Source organism: Phoca vitulina, unplaced genomic scaffold, assembly GCF_004348235.1.
Source record: "Phoca vitulina isolate PV1807 unplaced genomic scaffold, GSC_HSeal_1.0 scaffold96, whole genome shotgun sequence".
Taxonomy (NCBI): domain Eukaryota; kingdom Metazoa; phylum Chordata; class Mammalia; order Carnivora; family Phocidae; genus Phoca; species Phoca vitulina.
In genome coordinates, this window is record NW_022589799.1 from 2124455 (window position 1) to 2141364 (window position 16910).

The following is a 16910-nucleotide window of genomic DNA, read 5'->3' on the forward strand; positions in this document are numbered from 1 at the left end:
ACACCTTTGTTTATATTTGGGATGCCTTCTTTCACCTACTTTACATCTTTTTTGAACATCTGTATCCTCCATGAAGCCTTTCTTACTATACACAAATATAAATGGGTTCTTCTCTGTTTTGTTTTTTTTTTTTTAAGATTTTATTTATTTATTTGACAGCGAGAGACACAGCGAGAGAGGGAACACAAGCAGGGGGAGTGGGAGAGGGAGAAGCAGGCTTCCTGCCGAGCAGGGAGCCCGATGCGGGGCTCGATCCCAGGACCCTGGGATCATGACCTGAGCCGAAGGCAGACGCTTAACGACTGAGCCACCCAGGCGCCCTCTCTCTGTTCTTCAATTGGAGATTTCCTAGAAAAACTTAACAAAGTTTCCCAAAGGGTGTTCCATGGAACACCACTCATGTGAGATGGTTAGAAATGAAAGAGGGGCGTCTGGGTGGCTCAGTCGTTAAGCGCCTGCCTTCGGCTTGGGTCGTGATCCCAGAGTCCTAGGATCAAGCCCCGCATCAGGCTCCCTGCTCCGCGGGAAGCCTGCTTCTCCCTCTCCCACACCCCCTGCTTGTGTTCCCTCTCTCGCTGTCTCTCTCTCTGTCAAATAAATAAATAAATCTTAAAAAAGGAAAGATTCCATGGCCAAGTAAGTTTGGAAAATGCTGAATATGTTATCCCCCATGCCTCTTGGAAATTCATGAAGCACTTTATTAACTGCACTAAAGTGCAGCAGCATGAAACAAGGTGTGACTTTAATTTGGTAGTTCCTAAATTTTGACACTGACACCTAAACATCACTTTTGGAGAAATGCTATAGTTTGTACAAAGTACAAATTCATACTGTTATTTTTGTTCATTGCCATGTTTTATCTTCTCTGTATCTTATCCACATCTGTTTATACATATGTACTACACATGTCAATCTGAGAAACCTAAGAGGACAGAAATGAACTCTTAACTTAGCTGATACTAACTACAGTATATATGTAGAAGAATGCCCTATAAATGGATTTGAAAAACTTCATTTTTCTATTATCAGATTTTAAAAGTCTTACAAAATGAAGTGAAATTGATCTTTCAAAATGTTGTCTTGATACGAAATTTTCTTTTTTAAAAAAATCTTTGGGGCGCCTGGGTGGCTCAGTCGTTAAGCGTCTGCCTTCGGCTCGGGTCGTGATCCCGGGGTCCTGGGATCGAGCCCCGCATCGGGCTCCCTGCTCGGTGGGAAGCCTGCTTCTCCCTCTCCCACTCCCCCTGCTTGTGTTCCCTCTCTTGCTATGTCTCTCTCTGTCAAATAAATAAAAATATTTAAAAAAAAAAAAAATCTTTAACTTAAATTTTAAAAATTTAAATAAAAATATGATTAATATTTGGTCTTTATTACTCCAACTTCAATTTTTAGAAACCCCTTGTTTTGGGGCTCAGTCATTAAGCGTCTGCCCTCGGCTCAGGTCAAGATCCCAGGGTCCTGGGACTGAGCCCCACATCAGGCTCCCTGCTCAGGGGGAAGCCTGCTTTTCCGTCTCCCACTACCCCCTGCTTGAGTTCCCTCTCTCGCTGTTTCTCTCTCTGTCAAATAAATAAATAAAATCTTAAAAAAAAAAAAAGAAACCCCTTGTTTTCAACAGGTTATTTTTCTTATTAAGTAATCTCTATGCCCAATGTGGGTCTCAAACTCACAACCCTGAGATCAAGAGTCACATGCTCAAAAAAAAAAAAAAAAAAAAAAAAAGCCTCACATGCTCTACCAAGTGAGCCAGCCATGTGCCCAGCAACAGGTTATTTATTTTTTTTTAAGATCCAGTAACACTAAAGATATTGCTGTCCCTTTGAAATCCCTTCCTTGGGGTGCCTGGGTGGCTCAATGGTTAAACATCTGCCTTCGGCTTGGGTCATGATCCCAGGGTCCTGGTATCAAGCCCCACATGGGGCTCCCTGCTAAGCAGGGAGCCTGCTTCTCGCTTCTCTCTCTCCCTCTTCCTGCCACTCCCCCTGCTTTTACACTCTCTCTCTTTCTGTCAAAATAAATAAAAATCTTAAAAAAAGAAAAGAAAAAAGAAATCCCTTTCTGAAGGGCCGCTGGGTGGTTCAGTCGCCTGGATGGCTCAGTTGGTTCAGTGTCTGCTTAGGTTATGATTCCAGAGTCCTGGGATCCACCCTGCATCAGGGTCCCTGTTCAGTGGGAGACTGCTTCTGCCTCTCCCTCTGCTGCTCCCCCTGCTTGTGCTCTCTCTGTTAAATAAATAAAATCTTAAAAAAAAAATTTTAAAAAAAGGAAATTCTTTCCTTAAGATGTATTTTCATGTTAGCACAATAGCTACAAAAACATGAAAGTTTCTTTTTCTAAGAGAAAGCTCTTTTTTTTTAAAATTTTATTTATTTATTTGACAGAGAGCGAGACAGCGAGAGAGGGAACACAAGCAGGGGGAGTGGGAGAGGGAGAAGCAGGCTCCCCGCTGAGCAGGGAACCCGATGTGGAGCTCGATCCCAGGACCCTGGGACATGACCTGAGCCGAAGGCAGACGCTTAACGACTAAGCCACCCAGGCGCCCCAAAACATGAAAGTTTCTTAACTACAAGATGTTCCTATATGAATAGCTGCTTGAAATAATCAAAACAGGTAAACAGTTTTCTAAATTATGTATTCTTTGGGCACTCAGTAGTATTAATAAGAACGAACTAGGGGCACCTGGGCGGCTCAGTCGTTAAGCGTCTGCCTTCGGCTCAGGTCATGATCCCAGGGTCCTGGGATAGAGCCCGCATCGGGCTCCCTGTGTCGCGGGAAGCCTGCTTCTCCCTCTCCCACTCCCCCTGCTTGTGTTCCCTCTCTCGCTGTGCCTCTCTCTGTCAAATAAATAAAATCTTTAAAAAATAATAAATAAAATAAATACACAAAATCTTTAAAAAATAATAAAAATTTAAAAAAACAACAAAAAGGTAATTATGTGAGGTGATGTTAACTAACCTTACTGTAATTATTTTGCTATATGTGTATCAAACCATCACATTATACCCCTTAAACTTACACAATGTTATATGTCAAATATATCGCAATAAAGCTGGAAAAAATAAGTACAGGCTGTTTGTAAACCATTATACTATATACACCGTACTGCCTATGGAACACTGAAATACCAATAAACTTGGGAAGAAGTGGGAAGCAGTCTAGCACAATGGTGGAGTATAGATTCTGGAGCCAAGACTGCTTAGATTTGAATCCTGGTTCTACTGTTTACCATCCCTGTACCTTCGATTTATTTTCCCTCACTGAGACTTCAGGTACTTCACTTATTATCATTTGTTTTATTATTTTGCCTGTCACCAGTGTAGCTAATTTTACATTTACATTACTAATACACTTACTCAGTAAAAAAAATTATATATAGTACTTACCTCATGAGTTGTTTGGCTATTTATTTTTTTAAAGATTTTTTTAATTTATTTGAGAGAGAGAGAGAGCATGAGCAGGGGTGGGGTGAGAGGGAGAAGCATACTGCCAGCTGAGCAGGGAGCCCAACGTAGAGCTCCGTCCCAGGACCCTCTGATCAAGACCTGAGCCAAAGGCAGACGCCTAAGGGGCTGATTCACCCAGGCACCCTATTTATTTTTTTTAAGATTTTAAAGTAATCTCCACACCCAACATGGGGCTCGAACCCACAACCCTGAGATCAAGCGTCGCACACTCTACTGACTGAGACAGCCAGGCGCCCCGTTGGCTATTTATCATTAAATCTATTAGTGACATTCATGAAGCTAACTCTATTAATGACTGGAAATTTAATAAAGAACATTGCTAAATAATAGCGAAGTATTTGTGAGCAACTCAGGCTTTGAATCCACTATATTTCTTTTTTCTCCCACTCTCACCTCTGCCTACTAAAACAAACCAACCAAAATTATCCTTACCCTGAAATCAGGTATGGTTTCCTTTTCCTTTTTTTTTCTTAAAGATTTTACTTATTTATTTGAGAGAGAGAGAGCACGAGCAGGGTGAGGGGCAGAGGGAGAAGCAGACTCCCCACCAAGCAGGGAGCCCGATGCAGGACTTGATCCTGGGAGTCCGGGATCATGACCCAAGCCGAAGGCAGACGCTTAATGACTGAGCCACCCAGGCGCCCCTGGTTTCCTTTTCCTATGCAATAAATGTTCTGACAATTTCCTCAAATAAGCAATTAACTTCCCTCAATTTATAAAATTTTAAAGTGGGGATAACTCATATCTCGCAAAGCTGATGTCAAGATTATAGGTAATATATGTATACCTATGACACCTTCACCCCAACCAAAAAGTGATACCCTCTTCTAAACTGTTACAGCATATATGGGCCCCTGGGTGGCTCAGTCAGTTAAGTATCTGCCTTCAGCTCAGGTCATGATCCCAGGGTCCTGGGATCGAGCCCTGCATTGGGATCCTTGCTCAGCGGGGAGTCTGCTTCTCCCTCTCCCTCTGCCACTCCCCACTGCTTGTGCTCTCTCTCTCTCAAAATAAAAAAAAAAAATCTTAAACTGTTACAGCATATAAAAACCTCATACTATCATACTACTTTCCAGAACCAGTTATTTTTGTTCAATTCCTAAGTGACTAAGGGTTACGTTCCTTATAATTCCAATACAGAGTTTTACACAGAGCAAGCACTCAGTATTTCTAATTTCATTTTCTAAATTCTCTACCTTTGGACATAGGAACACACTATAAATTTTAATAATTTGAGTAACAGTGACTGCCCCTTGGACACAGAGATCATCATTTTAAAATAACACATTATGCTACAGTTTAAAAACTATCCTGATGGTAAAGGGAACACACAAACAGTACAGTATCCATTCTGGTCTTTTTAAAATAAAAAATGGTGGGCACCTGGCTGGCTCAATCGGAGAAGCATGTGACTCTTGATCCTGGGGTCATGAGTTTGAGCCCCATGTTGGGTGTAGAGACTACTTAAATACATAAACTTAAACAGATAAATAAGTAATTAAAAAAAAAAATGTTAAGCTACAATTCCTAACATTAAAAGATCTTTTCCCCTGTAACAGCTCAACTTTTACTAAAGGGTAATAAACACACTCTCTGTTAGTGGGTACCAAAGAACCATAGAGTGAAAGTAAGTGAAACTAACCACTAGACAGTGAAGTAGAAGAGAGGAGGAAAAGATCGAGGCCACAAACAAAATAAACCCAGCATACTGAACACTTCATTTCTTTCATCAAAGAGACTCTATTTCAATGTTTGTAAGAAAAGAATAAAAATTAGTTTTTTTTAAACTGTCTTATCTTAGAAAAACTTCAATGTTCCAAAGCACAGATGGAATTGTTGCCTTTTTCCAAAAAGAGTAACTAGGTTCTATTACTTTCTCCACAAGATGTGCATTTCTCCAATGTTCTATAATTAAAACCTGTGGGGGCAGTGGGATCTGAAAGCACCACAAAACACCAACTACTTTTTGTTTCCTTGACAAACAGATGAGAAACTCAGTCTAGCTGGTTTGTACAACACTATTAAGTTCTGGAGTAATTTTTACTAGGGTCTCTGAGCTCCTTCTATACCTTAAAAAACCTTTTGTATCCTTATTTCTCAGATAGTTGAAATTTTAAAACAAGTATCATAACTGACTGACAAAAGCTTAGGAGAAAAGGAGTTTGGATGCATCTATTATTTATTAGTTTATGAAAAGCAGGAAGCCAAGTCACTAAAAATAAAATCAGTAACCCTCTACTCCCTAAGAAATTATACACATACAGGGGCGCCTGGGTGGCTCAGTTGGTTAAGTGTCTGACTTCAGCTCAGGTCATGATCACAGGGTCCTGGGATGGAACCACATGTCACATGCCTGCTCCCTGCTCAGAAGGGAGTCTGCTTGTCCCTCTCCATCATCCTCTGCCCCTCCCCCACTTGTGTGTGCTTGAGTGCGTGAGCTCTCCCTCTCTCCTTCAAATAAAATAAATAAATAAATAAATAAATAAATAAATAAATAAATAAAATCTTGGGGCGCCTGGGTAGCTCAGTTGGCTAAACGGCTGCCTTCGGCTCAGGTCACAATCCCGGGGTCCTGGGATCCAGCCCTGTGTGAGGTTCCCTGCTCAGCGGGAGTCTGCTTTTCCCTCTCCCTTTGCCCCTCCCCCTGCTCATGTTCTCTCCCGCTCACTCTCTCAAATAAAGAAATCAAATCTTTAAATATCTTTAAAAGAAAAAAAGAAATTATACACATACATACACACACCCCTTCTCTGCAGACAAAACTGTAATTTTGTTGTGACCTATCTAAGCAAATTTTAATTAGTATTTTTCCACTGCCAATGAAATTTTCCTTTCCGTACCAAAGAACCATTTGAAGTTTGTCAATATTGTTTCACACTTTTAGTTATAGGAATGTTTACTTGCTACATAATTTAACATTTAGCTTACTATGGAATGTATAACAAAATTATGTCATATATAATGCTTCAAATCCACCTCAGGCCATGTTTATAGTATCACCCTTCTGCATTTGAGAGACAACACAGCTAAATGAAGAACATAATGACTGATTGTAAAGTCTCATAATCCAAGTAAAAAAGCTCATTTAGTACATACCATCACAGTAATTATATGTCATAATTAGGAAGTTCATGTTTTAAAACACTGTCAGGAAACATGAAGTATTATCTACATCTCTATGAATTTAGGGCAATGGAATGAAGAAAAAGTGACCTAAGTATCCAAAAGGGAGAGAGAGAATCATTATACAATAATTTTATGGTTGGTAATTATGATACGGCTACTGCCTAACTAATCCAGAAGTGCCATTTAGTCTAAACCAAGAGTAGAAACATTCAAGAGCTCAAAATAGATTTATTACTTCTTTGGGGAACTGAAATAAAGTTTACCTTGAACCTCAAAAAGAACCTAAGCCAAGAACACATTAGACCAAATAAGCAAAAGAAGTATCTAAAATACTGCATGCCCCAGAGCCTTCTCTCTGGACCTCTTCTCTATCTACACTTATTACTCTTACTATACTTACTTCTCTATCTGTACTTAACTCCCATGTCGATCTCTCTCTTCCAGCCCTGTGGCTCCAAAGACAATCTACACACTATCTACACACAATCTATCACACCCTGTGGTGGCTGTTGCACAATTCTGTGAATATACTAAGATAACTGAACTGTACAGTTTAAATGAATGAATTTTGTATTTGTGAATTCTATCTCAATAAAGATATTTTAAAATACGAACAACACAAATCTAACATTCAAAACTAAATTTCTAATCTTCTTCCCCAAATCTGCTCCACTACAGCCTTCCCCATATTAATTAATATCAACTCTTTCTAGTCAGGCAAAACACCTGAAGAGTCATTCTTGATTACCTCCCTCTCTTACCCCATGTTTAATCCATCTAGAAATACAGTTAGATCTACATTCAAAATAGATCCAGAATTAAATTACTTATCACTTCCACAGGCCACAACCTGGTCCAAACCACGAACAGCTTACCCCAGGATTACTACAACAGCCACATATCCCTGTTTCTACAGCAACCAGAATGATTTTTTTTTTTTAAGGTTTTTATTTATTTGAGAGACAGAGAGCACGAGCACACAGAGGGAGAGTGAGAGGGAAAAGGAGACTCCCCGCTAAGCAGAGAGCCCAATGCGGGGCTGGATCCCAGGACCCTAAGATCATGACCTGAGCCGAAGGCAGACGCTTAACCGACTAAGCCACCCAGGCGCCCCACAGATGACCTTTTAAAAACATAAATCATGGAGTCAATCCATAGACCATGTGACTCTTGATCTCAGCGTGTGAGTTCAAGCCCCACATTGGGCCTCGAGCTTAAAAAAAAAAAAATCAGTTCACATCATTCCTCTGCTCAAATAGCTCCCCATTTCATTCAGAATGAAAGCAAAAGTCCTTACGATACCTATAAAACATTGTGATATGCCCCCCCACCATCACCCACCATAATCTCTGAGTTCATCTGCCAAATCTCATTGTAACTACTCCTTTCCAGCCACAAAAGCTCTTCCTTAAACTCTCCAGGCACCTCTAACCTCAGAACCTTTGTATTTTTCTGTTCTCTTTGTGTTGGAACATTCTCTCCTCACACTGTTGTTATCTATATTGCAATACCTCATCTCCCTACTCAAATCTCACTTTCCAAGTGAGGCCTTCTCTTACCACCTAATTAAAAACTGCAAACCCCTGTAACACTCTGTATTTCTCTTCCCTACTCTGTATTTCTATACAGCACTTCTAATATTTTTAATAGTTTACTTATTTTGTTTGTTGTCTCCCCTTTACTGGAATATAAGCTCCAAGAGGGCAAAAATTTTTCTCCATTTTGTTCACGTGCTGTGATCCCCAGTGCTTGGTACAACAGGTATTCAACAAATACTTGTTAAAAGAACTGAATGTAAACTAGGGACTTATGAGTGAATTCATCTTCATACTCAAAGAATCTGTATCTAGTCCACCTATATTACTCATTTGTATATGTATGATATGTAATTAAAAAGCTTTATGCCTATGGCAGTAATGTTATATATTCTACAGGTCTAGCCTACATACCTGCTACAAAGGATGTATTACAAAGAAAATAAACAGTTAACTGTGCCAGCTGTTTTTAGGCTTTTGTGTTTGTTTTTTGTTTTTAGGCTTTTGGATTATATCACAGATACTTAGAACTATTACCCTGTGACTTATTAGGTAGGTATAGTATTAGGTAGGAAACCTAATTTGCTAAGTATCTGGCACTTGAGATACTGCTTTTATTGCTGGAGGTCTACATCTGTGGCTGACCTCTGTTACTTTTTTTAAAGATTTTATTTATTAAGAGAGAGAGAGCATGTGCACGAGCAGGGGGAGGGGCAGAGGAAGAGGGAGAAGGAGGAGGAGACTCCCTGCTTAGCAGAGAGCCCCATGCAGGACTCAACCCCAGGACCCCCAAGATCATGACCTGAGCCTAAGGCAGACGCTTAACTGACTGAACCACCCAGGCACCCCAACCTCTATTGTTTTAAAAAATAATAATAATAATTTTTAAATCTGTGCCAAAAAAAAGTAAACAGTTAAAGGAATAACTACATTTCAGAAGTCAAAGCTGCAGAAATGGTCCCAGACCCTCAGATTTGTGGAATATCAAGTATAAGATAGACTCCACTCCCCACGGACCAGTACTGCACCCTAAACTTTTTGTCAAGAAAACCCTTTAACTGGCTGGCTCAGGCACTAGAGCATGCGACTCTTGATCTTGGGGTCGTGGTTCAACCCCAAGTTGGGAATAGAGATTACTTTAAAAAAAAAAAAAAAAGCGGGTTGCCTGGGTGGCTCAGGTGGTTAAGCGTCATGATCCCAGAGTCCTGGGATTGAGTCCCACATCGGGCTCCTTACTTGGCGAGGAGCCTGCTTCTCCCTCTGCCTGCCGCTCCCCCTGTTTGTGCTCTTTCTCTCTCACAAATAAATAAATAAAATCTTAAAAAGAAAGAAAGAAAGAAAAGCCTTTTATTATTTAATCCAAATACACCTCACATTTAGAGATTTTTATCTAGTCGTCAGCTTTCATAGCTAACATGTTTTCAAGCAAAAATATAAATGCCTATCAGAATTCAAAATCCAGGGGCGCCTGGGTGGCTCAGTTGTTGGGTGTCTGCCTTCGACTCGGGTCATGATCCCGGGGTCCTGGGATTGAGCCCCACGTCAGGCTCCCTGCTTGGCGGGGGGCGTGCTTCTCCCTCTCCCACTCCCCCTGCTTGTGTTCCCTCTCTCACTGTGTCTCCCTCTGTCAAATAGATAAATAAAATCTTAAAAAAAAAAAAAAAGAACTCTAAATCCACACAAGATAATCAGTTTTGCCACAGAAAGCAAAAACAAAAACACCCACAAAGATTTAAAATTTCAACATTCTGGTTAATCTATATGGCCTAATCTTAAATAAATAAGCAAGTAATGAAAGGTTTTCTGCATGGTAGAGAGTATTTTATGAATCAGAAAGGCTGTATAATATAGTGGCTAAGAGTGTACACCCCAAATCCAGAATGTCTGGACTGAATCCTGGCTCCACCACTTAATAACTCTGTAACTATTAGCAAGTTAATCTTTTAGTGTCTCTGTTTTCTCATCTGTAAAATGGGGATCATAACAATACCTACTTCAAAGAGCTGTGAGGACTGAATAAATTAATATGTGCAAAATACTTGGAACGGTACCTGGCATACAGTAAGCACTTGACAAAAGTTAGCTATAAAATTATCACCATCTTCATGGTCCATCTAAGGATCCCTGAGTACCAAACTGAGAAACCACTGCCATAAATCAAAAACGGTAACTGCGGAGCGCCTGGGTGGCTCAGTCGTTAAGCGTCTGCCTTCGGCTCAGGTCATGATCCCAGGGTCCTGGGATCGAGCCCCACATCAGGCTCCCTGCTTGGCGGGAGGCCTGCTTCTCCCTCTCCCACTCCCCCTGCTTGTGTTCCCTCTCTCGCTGTCTCTCTCTCTGTCAAATAAATACAATCTTAAAAAAAAAACAACAGTAACTGCACTTTGCAAATCCTCTGCAACAATTCAATCCTGTAAAAAGAGAATTTTTTTGCTAGCCCATGTTTATATAATAGTTTCTCCTGTGGGGGAAAAAAATACCAGATTGTACTGAGAGTTCCTTCAAATGAGGTGGAGGGGGAAAAAGTAAGGGGAAGTAGAAGAAAAAAAGATTGGCCATTAAGTTGATAACTACTGAAGTGGATTAATCAGTAAAGGTAGGGGTGGGATGTAAATATTTAGGTTGTATCAAAAATAGTTGAAGGGGGACGCCTGGGTGGCTCAGTTGGTTAAGTGCCTGCCTTCGGCTCGGGTCATGATCCCAGGGTCCTGGGATCGAGTCCCACATCGGGCTCCCTGCTCAGCGAGGAGCCTGCTTCTCCCTCTGCCTGCCACTCCCCCTGCTTGTGCTTTCTCTCTCTCTCCCTAATAAATAAATAAATTAATAAAATCTTTATTAAAAAAAAAGAAAAAAAATATTTGAAGGGACTTCTTAACAGATTTCCTGCTCTACAAATGATTCTATTTTCCTATATCCCACTTTTCTTCAAAAACTCACTTAAATTCTCACACCACCATCTAAAACAGACCAACCCATTCAATGGTTAGAAACAAGACAACATGGGATGCCTGGGTGGCTCAGTTGGGTAAGCGTCTGCCTTCAGCTGGGGTCATGATCCCAGGGTCCTGGGACTGAGTCCCACATCGGGCTCCTTGTTCAGCGGGGAGAGCCTGCTTCTCCCTCTGCCTGCCACTCCCACTGCTTGTGCTCGCACTGTCTCACCAATAAATAAACAAACAAACAAATAAATAAAATCTTTAAAAGAAAAACAACATGGAAATATCATGAACACAGTAATTTCCATTTTGTCCTACTAGTTCTTCAGAGCACTTGCTAATTCATTAGAGTCTGTTCCAATCCATCTGCCCCTAACTGGGAATTTCCAGCACTGTACCCCCAAAAAAGTTCTGCTGTAATTATTCTGGATACTCAGGATGTTAGGATAAAGACAATCTTTATCTACATCACCACTGTCATCATAATAAATAATTTTAATGTTTTGTATACGCTAGGACCTATGCTAAAATACATATGCTATCTTCTTAAACGTAGAGAGCAATTCTATGAGATATTTATTACCTCTACTTACAGATCAGAAATTGGGCTCACAATTTAAGTGTAGAGTCACCCAAGTATTAAAAGATGGAATTAAGGTCTGAATCTAGGTCTAATTCTAAAGTCTGCATTTTTCTACTTTTCCACATTGATTTCCGTTTTACCTTAAAAATGGGAGGGACAAATGAAGTAAAGAAATGAAAATATGGTTAACTGAACATCAAGTCCAGAAAGAGCCATATGTTACAAACAAACACAACAAAACAAAAAGAGCCATATCTTGAACTTGCTGACAACCATAGCTATCATTTCTTTCACTAATTATAAACATTTCTTCCTGATAAACAGAAATTAAAACAATTCAAGTTCTTGATTAATACACAAAATTATGTTGGCAAATATTTACTGACTGCTTACTTTGTGCCAAACACTATTCTAGTTGCTTGAGAAGACAGCACCAAAGAAGACCTAGCTCTGTCATCTGGTGGGAGAAGATACAATAAACATGTAGACAAACAAGCAATGTAATTTCATATACTGAAAATAATGTGAAGTGACAGAAGGCAATTGAAGTGACCACCTGGAATGAGGTCAAATAAGGGAAGGCCTTTCTGAAGAGGTAATACATGAGCTTGAATCTAAACGATAAGGAAACGGAATTGGAAGAAGCCTGAGAGGTAGCAGGCAAGGCAGATGGTGTAGGAACTTGTAGATCATAGCAAAAGAAGTTTAGATCTTAACCTGCTGCAATGGGATATCAATGGAGGATTCTGAAACACAGTAATGACATGTTTATGCTACAGAAAGATCACTTTTAAAAATGATGGCAATGAATGTTTCAAGACAAATTAAAAGAAGCCTGAATAAAATCAGTTAGAACCCACCCATGGAGTATATCTTCCAAAAGCCTACTTGCTTTCTCTAAATTATTTCCTTTAAAATGAACAAAAGTCTCTCATTACAACATTATGAAATAAAGGGTCAAATGAAAATATCTTTGGATGAGCTAACACACTTAAACTCACACTGAGGTCTAAACACAAATTACCAAATAATGGATGCCAGAATAAAAAAGAGAAGCAAAAGTGACATAAGGAAAACAGACACAAAGGCTGGTAATGCCAGAGACACCTATTTCACAAACTTGCCTAAAGCTGACTTAGAAACCGAACTCAAACTAAGATAATCCCAACTGTAAAGAAATATGAAACTAGGGGCGCCTGGGTGGCTCAGTCGTTAAGCGTCTGCCTTCGGCTCAGGTCATGATCCCGGGGTCCTGGGATCGAGCCCCTCATCAAGCTCCCTGCTCAGCGGGAAGCCTGCTTCTCCCTCTCCCACTCCCCCTTCTTGTGTTCCCTCTCTCATTGTGTCTCTCTCTGTCAAATGAATAAATAAAAAAATCTTTAAAAAAAAAAAAAAAAAGAAAGAAATATGCAACTAAATGAGGCCTAATGTATAAAATATTTTCACTGTGCCCTTCATTACTCTCCTGAAAATTTCTCTCAAAAGGCTTTATTTACATTGAAATAGATGATGTTCATTAAAAGCAAACAAAATGACTACAAATAACCCTTAACCATTTTAGAAAGTTCCATTCCACTAGGAAAAAAGGAATCAAGTTTTTAGAAAACCAAAAGTATTTAACTACATAAACTACATATAATGCACTTCAAGTTATTTTAGTAGAGCAATGTATTAATATTATTTTAGTAGAGCAATCACTTTTTCACTCGATATATCAACAAGGGAAATAAGCTCGGGCAAAATATCAACAATTGTAGAGGCAGAAAACTTCTGGCTCCAGTATTTCTCATTATTGCTAACTAGGAAAAAAAAAATTCTAATTGTCATTTGAAATCCCACAAGGCAGGGATGGGGACCAACTTAGTCTTGCAAATGATGTAACCATACAATTACAGCACCAGAGCTCAAAGGTAGGAAATGTTAAATGCTTGTATAATTTTGTACAAATATTTTAAGACAAGAAAAGAGAGTATGTTCTCAGACTTACATGAGCATTTGCTACCAGGGTGTACCACTGGTACACTTGGTGGGTGTACCAAGTACATTAAAGATTTTTTTCTTTTAATCTTGAAAACATTACTACAAAGTTAAATGTGGTCATTGGCAACTGATATGGTGGAGTCAAATCCTAACTCCACCCTTTTTCTGTGTAATCTTAAGCAATTTACTTAACATTTCTGGGCCTTAGTTTCCCCACCTGTAAATCAATTATTTAAAAAATCTACTTCTGGGGCGCCTGGGTGGCTCAGTCGTTAAGTGTCTGCCTTCGGCTCAGGTCATGATCCCAGGGTCCTGGGATCGAGCCCCGCATCGGGCTCCCTGCTCAGCGGGAAGCCTGCTTCTCCCTCTCCCACTCCCCCTGCTTGGGTTCCCTCTCTCGCTGTGTCTCTCTCTGTCAAATAAATAAATAAAATCTTTGAAAAAAAAAAATCTACTTCTTAGGGTTATTTTAAAGTACAGTGAGACATATATGGTAAATGGCAATAAAGGGTTGGGCACATAGCAGATACTTAATATGTGAGTCTTTGATGATGACTGTTATCATAGTTCATATTGTATGTTCTAATTTTACTTCTTGGAAAGAAAGTAACTTTGATCTATTGGTAAATACAGGTAATCTTGTCTTGGTTCTACAGTCTTTTCCGTATGTATTACTCAAAGTGCCACAAAACATCTCTACCAACAATAACTTTATATAGACAAATAGTCTGAAGATTGGGGCCTATGATTTTGTAAGTTTTGTCCATCTGTTCCCTCAAAGGTAAACACAAATCAAAACACTATAGGGGCAACGGCAGAAGTGGAATAAGAGTAACTGGATGATGGGTCTTACTGGTGACATGCCATAGACAAGAAGCAACGGGTTAACCCTCTCTTCTCAGCAGGAAGCAACAACGACTTCTCCACACTTACTCCTAAAATATTTGAAATGTTTTGGAGACAATCCATGCTTCCTGACAGTTTAATATACCTCTTTTCTGTAGTAAAGAAGCAAAGTGGAAAAAAATCCCCGATGGAGACAAAAAAGCAGTAACTGGGGAAAGGAAGTACTATATATTCAAAAAGCCCATTTCCCGATTTCCTGTTTTGATTACCTATGAAGCCAAACTTATTTCTTTAAAAAGGTATTTCGAGTGACTGAAAAGTAGCTGGACATGTTTTACATTTTAAGGTATGAATGATGATACTGACTGCAGTTATTTCCGGTCAGTAGCAAGCAGCCCGCATTTTATTGCAGCAAACACAGGTACAGGGAAACCTCCCAGGTGGTCGCCTCAGCTCTACGTGGAGCTCCTGTTACTTCGTAACATTCACCCAAGTGAGGCCCTTCTTATAACACATCACGAGTTTTAGTTCAGCGTAAAATAGAGTGGTCCAACATATTCCAACGAAGTGGATTTGCTACTGCTTAAACCATAGCTTGTCTATCATCAAGAAAACCAGAAATCATTAGCACGTCAAGGCCTATAAGAAATAAACGGACGCGATAATTTCCGCGAAGGTTCAGTAAAGACAACAGCACCTTACAAGGCTCTTAAACAACACCTAAATCTCTAATGATCTGGGCCCAACGGCCCAAGGTCACACACACACACACACACACACACCAAGTCAGTAAGTAGCTAACAAAAAATCCAAGAAATGATGAGCCTCCTGCAGTTCAGGACAACTGTGGCTAGGAATGGAGTCTGGGTTTGGGAACACTCGCGTCAAAGCTTTAATGTGAACAACGCCAACCGAATGCAGTGGCTCCGTGGGAAAAACCCAGGCGCTTCGGGAAGGATTTCCTTCCATTTCCCCAGTCTTCCCTTCCCTAGTCACCCCCGACACTCACATCTCCGGAGCCACTTCATCCAATGGTAGACGATAGTAGTGTGGTGTTTCTTGTTCTCTATACACCAAGACGACAAGCCTTGAATAGATTCCATGGTGTTAGTTACCGACTGGAATTTTCGATCCAACGAGGACTCCAGAGCCCCTGCCGAAGAGGCCGACGAGGAGGAGGCCTTACTGCTGCCTCCGCCGCCGCCGGCCGCCATCTTCCCGGTTTGCACAAGCGCTGCTGCTCCTCTGGCGGCGGCGGCGGCGGCGGCGGCGGCGGGAGCGGGAGCGGGCAAAACAATCACTGCGAGTGCGTGGAAGCCGTAGGTGGGGAGGGAGGCCAGGGGGTGGGGATGGTGCACGCGCTAGGCTCTTCTAGAGGTAGGACGGGAGGACCAGCTGCTGGGCACGCTGGTGGCTCCTACACGCTGTAAGGAAGGGCTGCGGGTATCGAAGGTTTATCAGAATTGTTCAAGGGGTTGTGTTTAAACCAGTCAATAATCACGGAAGAAATGCGCAGAAAACAGATCCTGCAAAGCCTTTCAAAACGCCTGGCCCCGAAACTAATGGTTTTACACTCTTCAGCTCTCAAAGCTAAGGCTCTTCCCCACTCCTATCGCCACGCTCCTGTAAAGGGTGGGCGTTAATATCTTAAATTTAATACTACCCGATTGCCCCTTCAGTTGCAGGAATCTTTCTCCTTTAGCTCCTCTAGCACAGAAAAGGCCCAAGGCTACCTAGTGAGGATTTTTTTTGCAACGCAATAGCAGCAAAGGGACAGCAACAGTATCGCGCACGCGCGGCTTCGCCCCGCCTCCCCGCTTCCTTCTCAACCTAGAAAGCAGAGGGAGGCGTGATGGCGGGGCAGTCTGACCAATCAAAGGACTAGAACGAGAAGCGCGCGCAGAAGCCCGCAAGCCCCAAAGGCCAAGGAGGCGCTACGATTATTTGTGCGCTTGCGCAGCAGATCAGCGTGTAGCGGGCTAGGAGGAAAAACCAGGAGGGAGGGTGAGGGAGTTGGTCAAACTAAGAAGAGGTTGGGGGAGGGGCTTCACCGCTCCGCCCCGCCCTTTACGTCCTAGCGAGGTCTCCCTCTTGGGTCTGTCCAGCTCACACAACAGGCCGGGTAATTCCCACTGCTCAGAGGTCACTGTTACTCTCTGGCAGCTGCCGCCGCCGCCGCCGCCGCTAATTCCTCGGGGCATCGACGCGCGACAAAGTGGCTGGCAGCCATCTTGCAGTGCCTCAAAAAGATGCGCATGCGCCAGCTCCAGCGAGCCATTCACTACGCAGACTCCCAGATCAAACAATATTTTACACTCCCCTTGGACGATACCATTCACAGCCAGTAGGCTATTTGGATTATAGGAAGAGGAAGTAAATGAAGTGAAACGAAAAATTTCCTAGTAGAAATTTCGAGACGAGGAAAGAATAAAAGGGAAGA

The 16910-nt window shown here is 41.3% G+C and overlaps 1 protein-coding gene across 3 annotated transcripts in view; it reads right to left on the reverse strand.

The window, feature by feature from the left end:
- RPRD2 (regulation of nuclear pre-mRNA domain containing 2) overlaps nt 1-16699 on the reverse strand; it is a 97289-nt gene extending 80590 nt beyond the window's left edge. For all 3 annotated transcript variants that reach the window (XM_032397015.1, XM_032397014.1, XM_032397016.1), the window contains exon 1: nt 15480-16699. In XM_032397015.1, the coding sequence (XP_032252906.1) occupies nt 15480-15684 (205 nt within the window). In that variant the 5' untranslated portion in view covers nt 15685-16699. The remainder of the gene's footprint in view (nt 1-15479) is intronic.
- Nucleotides 16700-16910: the final 211 nt, after the last annotated feature.